This window comes from Mytilus edulis, chromosome 4 (assembly GCF_963676685.1).
Source record: "Mytilus edulis chromosome 4, xbMytEdul2.2, whole genome shotgun sequence".
NCBI classification, from domain to species: domain Eukaryota; kingdom Metazoa; phylum Mollusca; class Bivalvia; order Mytilida; family Mytilidae; genus Mytilus; species Mytilus edulis.
Genome location: NC_092347.1, coordinates 16,308,268 through 16,322,206, shown reverse-complemented (window position 1 = coordinate 16,322,206; position 13,939 = coordinate 16,308,268). Strand labels below are relative to the sequence as shown.

The 13,939-nt window shown below is 31.1% G+C and overlaps 1 protein-coding gene across 1 annotated transcript; it reads right to left on the bottom strand.

The window, feature by feature from the left end:
• Positions 1–777: 777 nt before the first annotated feature.
• Positions 778–13,938, bottom strand: LOC139521715 (charged multivesicular body protein 7-like). Its single transcript, XM_071315272.1, has 10 exons — positions 13,567–13,938; positions 11,785–11,965; positions 9,445–9,636; positions 7,716–7,786; positions 7,196–7,258; positions 6,085–6,130; positions 5,665–5,784; positions 4,708–4,806; positions 3,858–4,023; positions 778–1,598 (listed from the first exon to the last, which is right to left on the bottom strand). Exons 1-10 carry the CDS (start codon positions 13,821–13,823, stop codon positions 1,276–1,278), a joined length of 1,518 nt encoding a protein of 505 aa, XP_071171373.1. The 5' UTR covers positions 13,824–13,938; the 3' UTR covers positions 778–1,275.
• Between the last annotated feature and the right edge of the window lies 1 nt (position 13,939).

The window sequence follows — 13,939 nt, the reverse complement described above, 5'->3', positions numbered from 1 at the left end:
AATATTCCAAACACAACACACCACAGTTATCATATCAAAACATAATTGAGTCCTTGACTAAAGAAATAAAGTAATTTGCCTAAGGAGAACAGCTCACACTTACTTTTCCTACATAAGTACTTTATAAGTTGAATGCATGAAATTTGAAATGAATTCAATAAACCAATTTACATAGTTTGCATGATTTCACTGGTGTCTTATTGTGATTGTGACATTTACACATCTGCCAAACAGTTGAAACTCTACCTTGCATATCATATAAAGTTTTTATAAAAGGGACATAACTGAAGAACGGTAAAAGTGATGCAACCCAAACTTGTGCTAAGAATTATTGTGTATAAGTTTCATAACATTTGCATGAGGCAAACTTAAGTTAGAGAAAGGACACGGAATTCAATAATTTTTCCTTGTATAAAGGGGCATGACAGTAAAAATGACACCAATAAAATTCATACTTGATTTTTATTTTTATGGTAATTAGCATTGTGAATAACATTTGGTTGATGTAAACTTCAGTTGGAGAATGGGAATTTTTTTTAGCAATTTTCCGTTTATAAAGGGACATAACTCTAGAACGGTTAAAGTGACTCCACCAAAATTCAAAAACTTGATCGATTTTCTGTATATAAGTTTCATCAGTTTTTGGTTGAGTCAAACAAAAGTTAGAGAACAGAAACCATCTTTGGGACGTGCGAATTTAAGGACATACAGACAGACAAGAGTAAAACTGTGTGCCCCTTTTGGCTCCGACAGAGGCATATAAAATTGTTTTAACAATAACAATAAAATACTTTTATTAATTTTTCACATCCATAAAAACATAGAATCAATATGATAAAGCAGTACATGTATATGATAAAAATCATAAATAAAATATTTCATAAATTCAAATAAAATAAATAAAATGTGCAGAAAATATAATTTTCTCTGTATTTACAGCATAATCAGATAACATAACTCGAGCAACATTATTTTATGATATTACATGATAAAAATAGTTCATGGCTCTAGCAATAACATTTTATATTTTCAGTTATCCAACATATAAAATTATACAGCACCACTTTTTAAAGAAAGACAACATTACCATTACTTTGTAGTTTGTACTATATTTGATATAGATTAGAAAGTTTAAAAAAAAAAACATCCTCAATTGATCATGAGTCTAAACATGCTTCCTTTTTATTGATATCAACATATTAACATTACTATTACTTTGTAGTTAGTCCTATATTTCATATAGCATAGAAAGTAAACAAAAACATCTTCAATTTGTCATGAATCTAGACATGCTTCCTTTTTATTGATATCAGCATAAGGTGTAAATGTTGGTACATCTGGCAGTTCTAATGATAAATCAAGTTCACCCGTGTTTATACCATCTACCATAGGGGATTGCTTATACAAGTTACTTTGTGATATCTGTTGATGCTCTGGTGTTCTGTTTGGACTGGGTAATTTTTGTGGTGATGTTCTTGGAGTAATTGAAAATTTTTGTGGTGATACAAACGTTGAAATTCCTGTAACTTTTTCTGGAGTCTGGAGTGGTGATACAGGCTGATCTATGGAAGCTGATGGAACTTTGGGTAAATGTAAATCTGAAATCACAAAGTACAAATTGTATTTAAACGAATGAACATTTGCATGCATCTTGAAGTTAATAAGTAACTGATTTATAAATATAAATGATTTATTTGAATGATGGGAATATTAATGTCTACTCCTTGTTGTATGTACATTGTATTTAGGGTAGCTAAAAATGTCATCACTCAAAAAAAAATTTGTGTGTTGTTCTTATCTACGTTTTTATTGAGATTTATAATATATGATGTTGTCAGGTGATTATTAAGAAAAGTAAAAGTTTTTTTAAGGTGCTTGTTTATGCTACATTTAAACATGAACAGGGAATGACAGGCTACTAAAATAAAAGTGTTTGATTTCATATAATACATGGATGGTATTTCAATTTGAGAATGATGATCAACCTTGCAAAACTGTCTAATCTATAATACACTTATCTAGCCACTCAAACCTACATATAAAAAGAAGTTGTTTAATTGTCACTGAGACAACACTCAATATAGACCAAATGACACAAAATCAGCAACTATAGGTCACTGTACAGCCTTTAACAATGAGCAAATCCTAAACAGCACAGTCTGCTATAAAACGCCCAGCAATTACAAATGTAAAACAATTTAAACAATAGAACTAATGTCCTAACTTATGCACAAAATAATGAATGAAAAACACATATGTAACACAGCAACAAATGATAATCACTGAATTTAGACAGGCACATGGAGAATGTGGTAGGGTTAAACTTTTTAGAAGGTGTCAAACCCTCCCCCTAACTTGGGACAGTGGTGTAATAGTACATGTACAACATATTAACAAAGTATTTTAACTGTAAAAATCAGTTAGAAAAGGCCTTACTCATCAGATGGATACAAATAGAAATATATCTAACTAAAAAAGGTGGACTTGGACGGGCACTTATACATAACAACAACATTAAGACACTAAGTACAGATCTGGGAGTATTCACAGTAAGTGACAGCTAAAAATAACTTGAAGCTAAAGATGTTACATTTAGTCTATTTTATTCAATTATTTTGCATTTGAAAGTAGCGTAGTGTAGTGTAGAAAAATTACAGAATCAAAACCAAAATAAGCATTTACCTGAATATTGTAAAGAACCTTATACATCTGTCTGTTTGTTAAAAATTTGAAAACGAGCTGTTTTTATTAGCTTATTGTTCATGAGTTTACTTACTGTTTGATCTGGTCAGTACAAATCTATTTCATGATTACTTACAGATTAAAAACATCAGATATATATAAGTTTTGGTGCTGAACATTCATTGGTCAGTTGTAATTGAGAAAATAATAAGGATTTGATTTCTTCATTTATAAATAGAAAATAGTTATATTGACAGTTGGAATGCAAAAATATAAATTTAACCTTATATTTTATAAAAATATCCTTGGTCTCTATTATCTTAATGCTAAAAAGTTTGTTAAATAAACAATTGAATGATTAAATGCCATTTAATCGGTCGGTTTTCAATGCAATTCGGTAACTGTTATTTGAGTTGAAATAATTTAGACTTGTCCAAGTCTGGGTAATTAGGCTTTTGCAAGTGTTTTTTGTGTACTTTTTTTTTGTTTTTTGTTGGTTTGTAAATTGGAGAATTTCGATGATTAAGTTAGTACCGACATTAAAAGACCTCCTCAAAAAAGTGGTCGGTCAAACGTCCCTTTTTGTTCAAAGGTCTTTTAATATCAATTTTAACTTATCATTGCTATTACATGAATATACCATGCTTATTCAGAAATATTAGTTCACAAAATCTTTGAAAGAAGTATATTACTATGTAACTTATTTGTGATCAGTGAATGGTATCAAGGAGAATATATTTCTGTATTTGGCAAAGTAAATGATGCCACCATAAATGTAAAATAATGTCATTACACCATAACATCATAACTTTGAAAAATGTGTATCATTTACACTTAGAATTTAAAATATCACTCCACCAGAAATTACTGGTATCAAAATTTAAATACAAGCATTGTAGATAAGAAGCTTTCTAACTGTCATGCCATATAAGGATTAGTATGTTGTATCTTTATATATCTATTCTTTTATACTTTGAATGTGCAGGCCCACCAGGAATTTTCAAGGGGGGGTTACATCAACTAGAGACAAATTAAATATCAACTTTAATAATCCAAGTTCATATAAAACAATGACTTTAATAGTGCTTATTTGTTTTCAAAAGGGGGTTTGTATGAACCTCTGGAACCTCCTTCCCCATGGCCTGTTGTGTAGGTTTCTATTGAACCATTTATACCTGTTAATCCACTAATTATGTCATCTATCAATAATTCTGAATCTTTTCCCTTTATTTCGTCTCTCATGATATCTTCTAATTCTGCCTCTAGTTCTTCCCTACTAATGTCTAGACCTGAAGGTCCAGAACTTATCTGGTCTTGTATCTCCGCTTGCTGTTCTAATACCTATATAAACAAATGAATTATTAGACATTAATAGATTTAATTGATGACAAAGTTGAAAACTATATTTTGTTGAAGAGGTAGCTATAAACAAGAATGTGTCCACAGTACATGAATGCCCCACTCGCACTATCATTTTTTATGTTCAGTGGAACGTGAAATTGGGGTAAAAAACTGATTTGGCATTTAAATTTAGAAAGATCATATCATAGGAAACATGTGTTATAAGTTTCAAGTTGATTGGACTTCAACTTCATCAAAAACTACCTTGACCAAAAACTTTAACCAAAAACTTTAACCTGAAACTTGCACTATCATTTTCTATGTTCAGTGGACAGTGAAATTGGGGTCAAAACTATAATTTGGTAATAAAATTAGAAAGATCATATCATAGGGAACATGTGAACTAAGTTTGAAGTTGATTGGACTTCATCTTCATCAAAAACTACCTTGACCAAAAACTTTAACCTGAAACGGGATGAACGGACGCACAGATGAACGGACTCACAGACGAAAGAACGGACTATCGTAGGTGGGGCATAAAAAATATGTGTAAAAAGGTTCTGAAATAAATAGCCAACAATGTTCTTGACTATCTAATGGCTTTCACAAGAAAACCCATGACAAAATTTGTGAAAGAAAGAAGATATGTCATTTTTGGTTCTTATTCTAGAAAATTATATATACCTCAGCTAGTTCATCCATCACATTTGCAATGTGGTCTGTTGATGTTTTTCCTGTCAATGATTTCAGGACATGGTTCCCAGATTCTAATGCTTTCACAACCTGTTGTAAAAGATAAAATTTCTGAGACAATTTTCATAGTAAAACAAATCTCTTCCATTTAATCATCAGAAATTCAATAATGAATGAATATGTTTTGATCAGTTGGATATTTATAGTTTTTCTACTTAAATAAATAGGGCGAGTGTCCATAGAACACAGATGAAGTCCCCGCTTGCATATAATGTTATTAAGGAACATAACTCAAAAACTGTAAAAATGATACTACCCAAATTTGTACTTAATCTGAGTTGATCTGGGCTTTGTGGTTCATGTACTAAGCATTGTGCAAAAGTTTCATAACATTTGGTTGAGGCAAACTAAAGCTTGAAACAGGAAACAAAAAATTTAGCAATTTTTTCATTTTAAAGGAGCATAACTCTAGAAGGATAAAATTGACGCAACAACAAAAATTCAAACTTGAACTGTGGTTTGTGGTAAAAAGCATTGTGTATAATTTTCATAAGATTTGGTTTTGGCAAAATAAAATTAGAGAACACAAACCAATTTTTAGATGTATGTATGTACAGATGTACAGACAAAAAGACATAGTCATAGGTAAAACTTAAAGCTCCTCTGCTAAGGCGGGGGCATAAAAAGTTTGTTAAAACATAGATTTGGTTACATCATGATAAATCAATTTCAAGTATAGAATAAAAAATAAACCAATATTTCATGGTAATTTAATTCAAGTTTATATTTGTTCTTACTTTTATTTGAAATTTAACTAATTTTTTACTTAAGTTAATTGTTTCCATAAATAGATGGTATAATAATTCTGATCTTTATTCAAACGAGTTAAACATTAAAATAGCAAGGTACCTAACAAACACTGTGAACCCAAACCTTATTTAATCTTACCATTTCATCTGATACAGAATGGGATATCTGGTTTAAAATATTGTCTAATATATCCAGAGAACCTGTTAATTTGTCTATTCTGCTTTCTATAATCCTCTTTTGCCTTAAACATCTTAATGCCTGAAAAATTAAATCTTCAAATGATTATCTTCTCACACTTAAGAAATGAATATGGTATCAATTGCACTCCTACATTAAATAATGCAATGCTGCTTTATCATGTTTATGTTATTTAACTTAGCCTCACGTTTTATAATCAAATATTTTTTTTCAAATTCAAAATCTTAAATTAAGTCAATGATTAATATTCAAATATCTTTAAAGTTCAACATTTTTCTTTCTAACTCAAACCTCAAAACTTGTTTCCATAGTGAAAATAGCCCTATCTTTTAGTAACTTTCTATATCTAGTATCTTTTACCTGAGTTTTACTGGTTTTCTTCATCCTAATAGCTTCTTTCTTTAATCTGCATAACCAATACACATGTGATGAGATTAAATAATTCTTCAACATACACAAATAATAACTCATATAACATCTTCAAATTATTCTCATTCAACAATCTCTGTAACCTATTACTGTCTGGCAATATTTTTTAGCATCAGTATATGTATTAGATTCTTAACTACTGGTGTATTTTTATTGGTGTAAAATTTAGAAGTTTATGTTTATAACAGTAAACTTAAATTTTTGGCAGATTCAAAATTTTGGTGGATGCCAATCTATAGGTATGTCAGAAGTTATAAAATGGATTCCGTCAATCTGAGATGATAAAGACTAAAAAGTTTTTAACTATCAACAAAAAAGGAATAATGAATATATAAACATATACATGATTTATTTTAAGTTGTTATTGGCTTTGAACAAGTTTACAGTAAATGTGAGTACTCTCAGATCTGTACTTTGTGTCCTGAGTGGTTTTGTTTATTGTTTTCGTTTAAAGAGGGTGGGTGCCTGCAAACATGTTTATCCAGTCAGATTTTGTATGTGCCTGTGTCTAGTCAGAAGCCTGTAATTCAGTTGTAATTAATAGTTGCTGTAAATGTATGTCATCTGTTATATTATTCATTTTTGGCCTTGTTTAACTTGCTATTCAGTATTAGTTTTACACATTGCTGAAGGCAGTATGGTGACTTATAACTACTTATATTCTATGTCATTTGGTTTCTGGGGGAGATTTATCTCATTGGCAATCATACCACATCTTCTTAGTTTTATAATTCATGTGTTTTGTACACTGGAGAACAAAGAGTTAACAATTACCAAGGTTAAGTAGTTATGAAAATTAATATCACAGGAATAGGTCTGACACATAGATCAAAGGTTTATCTTGAGAGAAAAAAAAACCCAACCCAACAAGGAATACATAACCATACCATTATATAACCTACAGGTCATAGAAAAGCTCTCTTTTCAAATCTCTTAGATATTCAAGTATCAACAATAGCCTAATCAATCAAGATATTTTTACAAGATTTAAGAGATGTTGTTTTAATTCAAACTCCTTAAGAATATCAGATTTCATACTTACTTGTCAATATCAGATGTTAAAGAATCAATTTTATCTGTTAACATATCTCTTGTCATGTTTATTCTGCAAATTAATAAGACATATGTATGGCCTGATTTGTTATATAGTTAAAAATACATGTAATAGATAAAATGTTTTCTAATGTCCTCATTTGGTGCAGTTTCCCTGATTTTCAGAACTTCAGCTTTTGCGAACATTTAAATAACATAGCAGTTGAAATAAATAACCCAAATTTACTTTCACTAAAATGACTGACAGAATTACAGATTTTACGCTATTTAGTTTTGTTAGCAGCACTAATAAAAATACAATATAAACAAATTCCAGGCCACTCAATTCTTTCATTCAAGATTTAGGCCGACCACTCAAACATGAAGCAAAGAAAAGAAACCTCATATTTTTCCTTTAAAAACCAGTACATGTTAGAAGCAAACTATCCGTAGTTTTTAATTCAGTAATTGATTTTATAGAAAACAATACAGAGCTAATAACAATCTGTCAAGAATTATTGTATACATACCTGAAGATCTCCATATCTCTTTTAGACACAGGTTTAACTGTTTTATCTCCTTTGTTAACAAATTTAATAATCTATAAATAAAGCATACAAAAAGTTTGATTCTTCCTAGGAAATTTAACAAACTAATATAAGCAGAAATGGCTAAGTACATGCTTGGGTAAAGGAAATAAAATTTTGACAATTGAAAACTCTATAAGAGCAATGTGGTCAAGAAAAAATCAAGACAATGGGAAAATATAGTTTTGTTAATTATAAAAGTTAAAAAAAAACATCTGAATGCCTAAAGGATATACCACTTACTCAAAGTCTTTACCCGTAACCTGTACCACTAAATAATAATAAAAACAACTTTTTTTAGGTACATGTATTACTCCCGATTCTAATATAAAAACTTATTATCGTCAACCAGTATAATCACAACATATCTACCTTTAGTGCAAACGCAGTAATACACAAGTTAAACTGCGAGCTACTGCACACTGATGATACCCCCGCCGCAAGTGGATAATATTAATAGTGTAAAAATATGCAAGTGTTCGGTAAACAGGAAGTTGTCGAGTGATTAATCTGAAAACACATCACACGGTATAGCTGACTTATAAAAATCCTGAAACCAAATTTCAGAAATCCTTGTATTGTAGCTAGTTCCTGAGAAAAATGTGACGAAAATTTTTAACTTGGTTATCATGTGTAAAATCATACAAGTGTTCGGTAAACAGGAAGTTGTCAAGTGATGAATCTGAAAACGCATCACACGGTTTAGCTGACTTATATAAATCCTGAAACCAAATTTCAGAAATCCTTGTATTGTAGTTCCTGAGAAAAATGTGACGAAAATTTTCAACTTGGTTATCATGTGTAAAATCATACAAGTGTTCGGTAAACAGGAAGTTGTCGAGTGATGAATCTGAAAACGCATCACACGGTATAGCTGACTTATATAAATCCTGAAACCAAATTTCAGAAATCCTTGTATTGTAGTTCCTGAGAAAAATGTGACAAAAATTGTCAACTTGGCTATCATGTGTAAAATCAGACAAGTGTTCGGTAAACAGGAAGTTGTCAAGTGATGAATCTGAAAACGCATCACACGGTATGGCTGACATATATAAATGTTGATACCAAATTACAGAAAGGGTGGATGTGTACGGACTGACTGACGGACGGACGGACGGACTGATGGACGGACAGACAGAGGTAAAACAGTATACCCCCCTTTTTTAAAGCAGGGGTATAATAATAAAAACGGAAGAACAGCAGTACCGCAAACTTAGTTATACTACCAGATATTCTTAATTTTCGACATCAAAACAGTATTGTATGTAGAGGGCATTCACGGTTAACAAAATTACTGAATTTGTCCTATTAGATTTGAAATAATTCATGGCAGCCATAGATTTGTTTTCATTTAACCATGCGTTGTGCATTTAAATTTTTATTTTACCCCTCGCTACATTCTGGGTAAAATAATCGAATATAAATGCCCAACCCATTGTTAAATGAAAACAAATCTACGGCTGCCATGAATTATTTCTTTATTGATCATGGGTTGTGAGTACTTGCATTTTTGTTGTAGGTTGTACAGCAAACATCCACATCAAGAATTTAAAGCAGGATATACCTTATGGTACATTACATCTGCATATCTTTTTTAATTGCATTTTCAGATGAGGCTACTTTAAGGTTTATTGTTTCAATATATAAATAAAATTCTATTTGTATTACTTACAGTGTGTGTGTTTTCATGATGTACTGTTACTTTCCTCTGTTTGACAAGTTCCTCTAGGATAATGTCAAATTCTGTTTCGTTTCCACATAATGACTGACTTTTCTTCCACAACTGACTATATTCTATCACAGAGTCTGTTACTTCACAATACAAACCACACTGATGATCTTGTACAATCTGATCACATTTTTTCTGTAAAATAATATGTAATACCTGTTTACAACACAGTATTACATTACACTACCACATACAGACATCATTTCTCCAGATCTTCTACGTTTCGAAATTTTGAAACCTTATAGATAATCACTAAGGCCACCACTGTATTAGCAAACCTATTTTCAAATTTTGCAGCATTTGACACAAAGGAGACATTAAAACTGAACTGTTTGTTTAAAGCAGTTTGTAGATATCTTGCTGTTAGATCTATATATACTAATTCAGAAATTATTGCCATGTTTTTATTATTGCGAAAAATGCGACAAGGTTATAATCGCAAACATTTAAACTTGCGTTTTGAAATTTTGTATATAAATTAAATTAAACAGGATTTTTAACAAAATCAAAAAAATTAAAATCGCATTTTAGTGTACACTGACAAAATCGCAATAGTAGATGCATGCAATAAATTCTGAATTTACATAACAGGATTTTAAACAGGTTGATTAAAGAAGATTTCAGTCAGTGCTAACTGATGTCACTTCCTTTTTTTATTCTTTAAGCTTTTGCTAAATACATAACATAAGATGACATGTATAGTTTGGGTGATTGTACAAGTTGTTGTAAGTCCTTTTTTGCTTTTATTTGTTGAAGTTTTTAATTGTATAAAATTATAAAAGTAACAGTGTCTGTTGCTGGCAATCTGTAAACAAGTCATTCATGTGACTGTTATAATATATACTTCAGTGCCAATGAAAATGCAACACTTGGTTTTTCAAAAATAAAATTTAAATTAGAAATGATAATCTTTCAAAATAAATTGTTCTTGAAAATTAACAATTTTAAACAATAGAGCGATATCAAACAAAAATGTTTCATTGTCATCTTTCGGGCGCAATAGGTAAACGAAACATCAAATGTCGAATCATCAACTCACAGCCCTAACAAAAGATGTTACAACCCCGTAGTGTAGGGCAATATCAACAGCGCCATGGAATTGATCATCCCAGACGTTTAATGAGCTCCCGAGGAATGTTATTCCATTTGTCCCCCAAAGCAAACTCAAGCTGACTTTAAAGATATTGGTGGTGGTTTTCATCGTCTTAACCATGTCAAATCTGATGCAAAATTTGCTCAATCGGACCAAAATCCGGCAAAAAGCATGACTTTTGTCCAAGACTGGTGCCAAATGTCTATGCAACCACCACTGACGATTTTTGGTACATAATAAATTATTTTTTGTCTACAGAATTGGATGTTTACGCCAGACGGCCGTCACTAAGGAAAGACTGTGGTGCTCCTTAACAATTTCTGCGCAAATGGAGCTTTACTGAAATTGCTCCAAAGGTTCTACTGTGACCACCATTGAACTCTCGTGACCTTCCGACAACCATCAAAGTCGATATCGGATATGTTAAAGACCAAATGTATTGGTCTTGCTGAGCGTTTCTTGCCTTTTGTATTCTGGTATGTGGCTTCTCATTAAATGATCCATTTTGGTTGAGTTTGTGGATGATTTGGGTTACTATAGAGGCTACAAGTTCAGTCTTCTCGTAATTGTATGCTGCGAAAGGCTTCATTGGATCATGCCCAAAATTGCATGTCACTGGTTGTCAGAAAGTCCTGGCATTTACTCAGATGTTTATTGCAGTTTCTTAACAATACTTGCAATAAGGGCGGGAAAATTCATGACATTGGCCAAGCTTTAATTGACAAAATCGTGAAAATGGTGCGTATGTTAAAAAGCGTTGGACTTGGTTTATATCCGTTCAAAATAATCCTTACTTCGCAATTGTTCCAAAAATCACTCAACCGTAAAGTTGTCAACAATTGTCTTGAAAGTCATTTTCAACCAACTTTCTAATATAAATAAAATAAAAATTATAAGTTTTTTTTTTAAAACAAAAGTGTTGCGTTTTCATTGGAACTCAGCTGTATATAAGTAATGTCATTAGTGTATCGAGTCTATTGTCATTAGTGTAAATGCTCTTTACCAAGTCAGGAATATGACACTTGTTATCCATTTAAATTTTTTTGGATGTGTTTGAGCTTTTGGTTGATCATGGACTTTCGTTTGGAATTTTACCCAGAGTTCAGTGTTTTTTGTGATTTCACTTTTTTTTTATGCTATCAGTTTAGTATCTGCACTGACAAGTGTCTGTATTTTAAGAACATACTTACATTTAAAACTTCTATAACAATGTACTTTGTATCTTTGGATTCTGTTTGACTGGAAGACATGTAATTAATACCCCATTTTACTGGTGTCTTCAGAAATGTATCATATCCCCAAGTAAGCCATGATGGTCTCTGCTTTACGGGTGATGATCCTGAGTTTGACAAAATTTTAATAGTATTCGATCTGTAAAATAAAAATAATGGTAATATAGATTACAAAACATTTTGTTAAATGGCTGTAGTTCTTAAGAGTTCTCCACTGATTTACAATAGTTTAATTAAAATAAATAAGAAAGATGTGGTAGGTACTGAAGGGACCAGAATTCCCACAGTACTATACAAAATTCCTAAGGATAACACTACAGTCATGTCTGGTAATTCTGCTCGTCCAATAACTCTGCCCCTTTACTTCCTTGTGCATCTCTTCCGAAAATACTTTTGCTCTGCTATTTTATTTTAACTAAATGAATAAAACCATTTCCTTACATCATCTAAATCAAAGGGAGACAAAGCAATTTGAAATACTGTAGAAATTCAAAATAACATATAAATAATAATATTATTTTTAAAGTTCCTGTTTCTTCATTTTCTTTAACATGTTTAATAAATATATGATAAAGTTTGTCACAAAGTAACTGTATCATGGTGATTTTTTTTTATTTGGATTTAAAAAGAAATAAATTAAAATATAATTTAACCTACAACATTATTTCAGAATGTCAGTCAATATAATATATTGACTCTGACATTCTGAAATAATGTTGTAGGTTAAATTAAAACCACAACATACTACTAGTACATCAACTTTAAACTATCAACTTTAAACCCATTCTCAAGGATTTTGGTGTTTCTAAACTGCATTTCAAGACTGAATGATGGCATTTTTTAAAAACAAGACTATAAACTGTGCTATTGACATTCTTATTTCTATGATAACTAATTTTTACTTTTCCTTATTTTTCCTAGTATGCCTGTTCTCAATGGGAAAAAAAATATTTTCATTTTGGGTTAACATAGTTTATATTTCTATTTCACCAATTTTTTTGTCATGTTGTCATATTGACTTGATTCTAAAAAAATTTATCATCTTAAATTTCTTTTTTAGCCATCTTAGTGGACCATTAATGAAACTTCCTTTCCTAACTTTCTTGTTCCCTCCATACATAATTACTATGCATGGGAGGGCTTACTGGACATTCACACTTCCATTATAAACACATGTGACCCATTTGTCTGAATAATTTTCTAAATAATTTTAGATATTTTTGCAGAAATGAGATATTGATAATAAACATAGTTGAGTCTTCAGTAAATAAATTCATTGGGGTCTAAGCGTGACGCCAGATGGCAGATTTTTTTGTACTGTAAGCATGACAAATGAAAGTCGAATTATTGTGCCGTGAAAACGGAAATGAAGTCAAGTAGGACACAGCAAATTAAAAAAAAAATGAGAATTGCTTACATAGTGTAAGCAGAATACGGAAATCTGACAAACAGTAAGAGGGATCTGGGATCAGAACCCCCAAATGAAGCCCCCTTAGGGGATGGGATTTATAGATATAATGGAGGTTACAAATGTACCAGGATTTGAGAATTTCTGAATATGATGATTTATGATAGTTTGTATGAGTGTAACCAATGTAACCAATGTAACCATTATGTCAATGGGGGTTACAAAACAAGGTAACTGAATTATGGTGCACATTTTGTGCCTTATATGGGGATTTATCGGACTGCACTGTATGTAAGGAAAGAAAACTTTTGAATTCAGGCTTTAAAACAAACCTTAACAGATCTTCTAGCACAACATCAAGGCAAAGTGGGACTTTTCCATTCCTTGAAAATTTTATCTGTAAAGAATTTAAATCAATTATGGAAGTAAGACTACATCGGCTTTCTTCCAAAATTAACTGCGACCAAAATGACATTTTTTGTTTCCATGATGAGGGATTTAATGATTTCTCTCTGAATGGTGCAAATAAAACAGACATTCTCGTGTCATCACTCCATACAACTGGAAGGTTGGTCGCTTGACTTTCCATTTTTTAAACCGAAAGTTAAAGCCAGAAAAAAGCTCAATGTCAAATAATTTCTTGGTTTAAAACTTTAAATGTCGCACCTTCAAACGCTTGATTAACACAGAAGACTAACCGGAAGT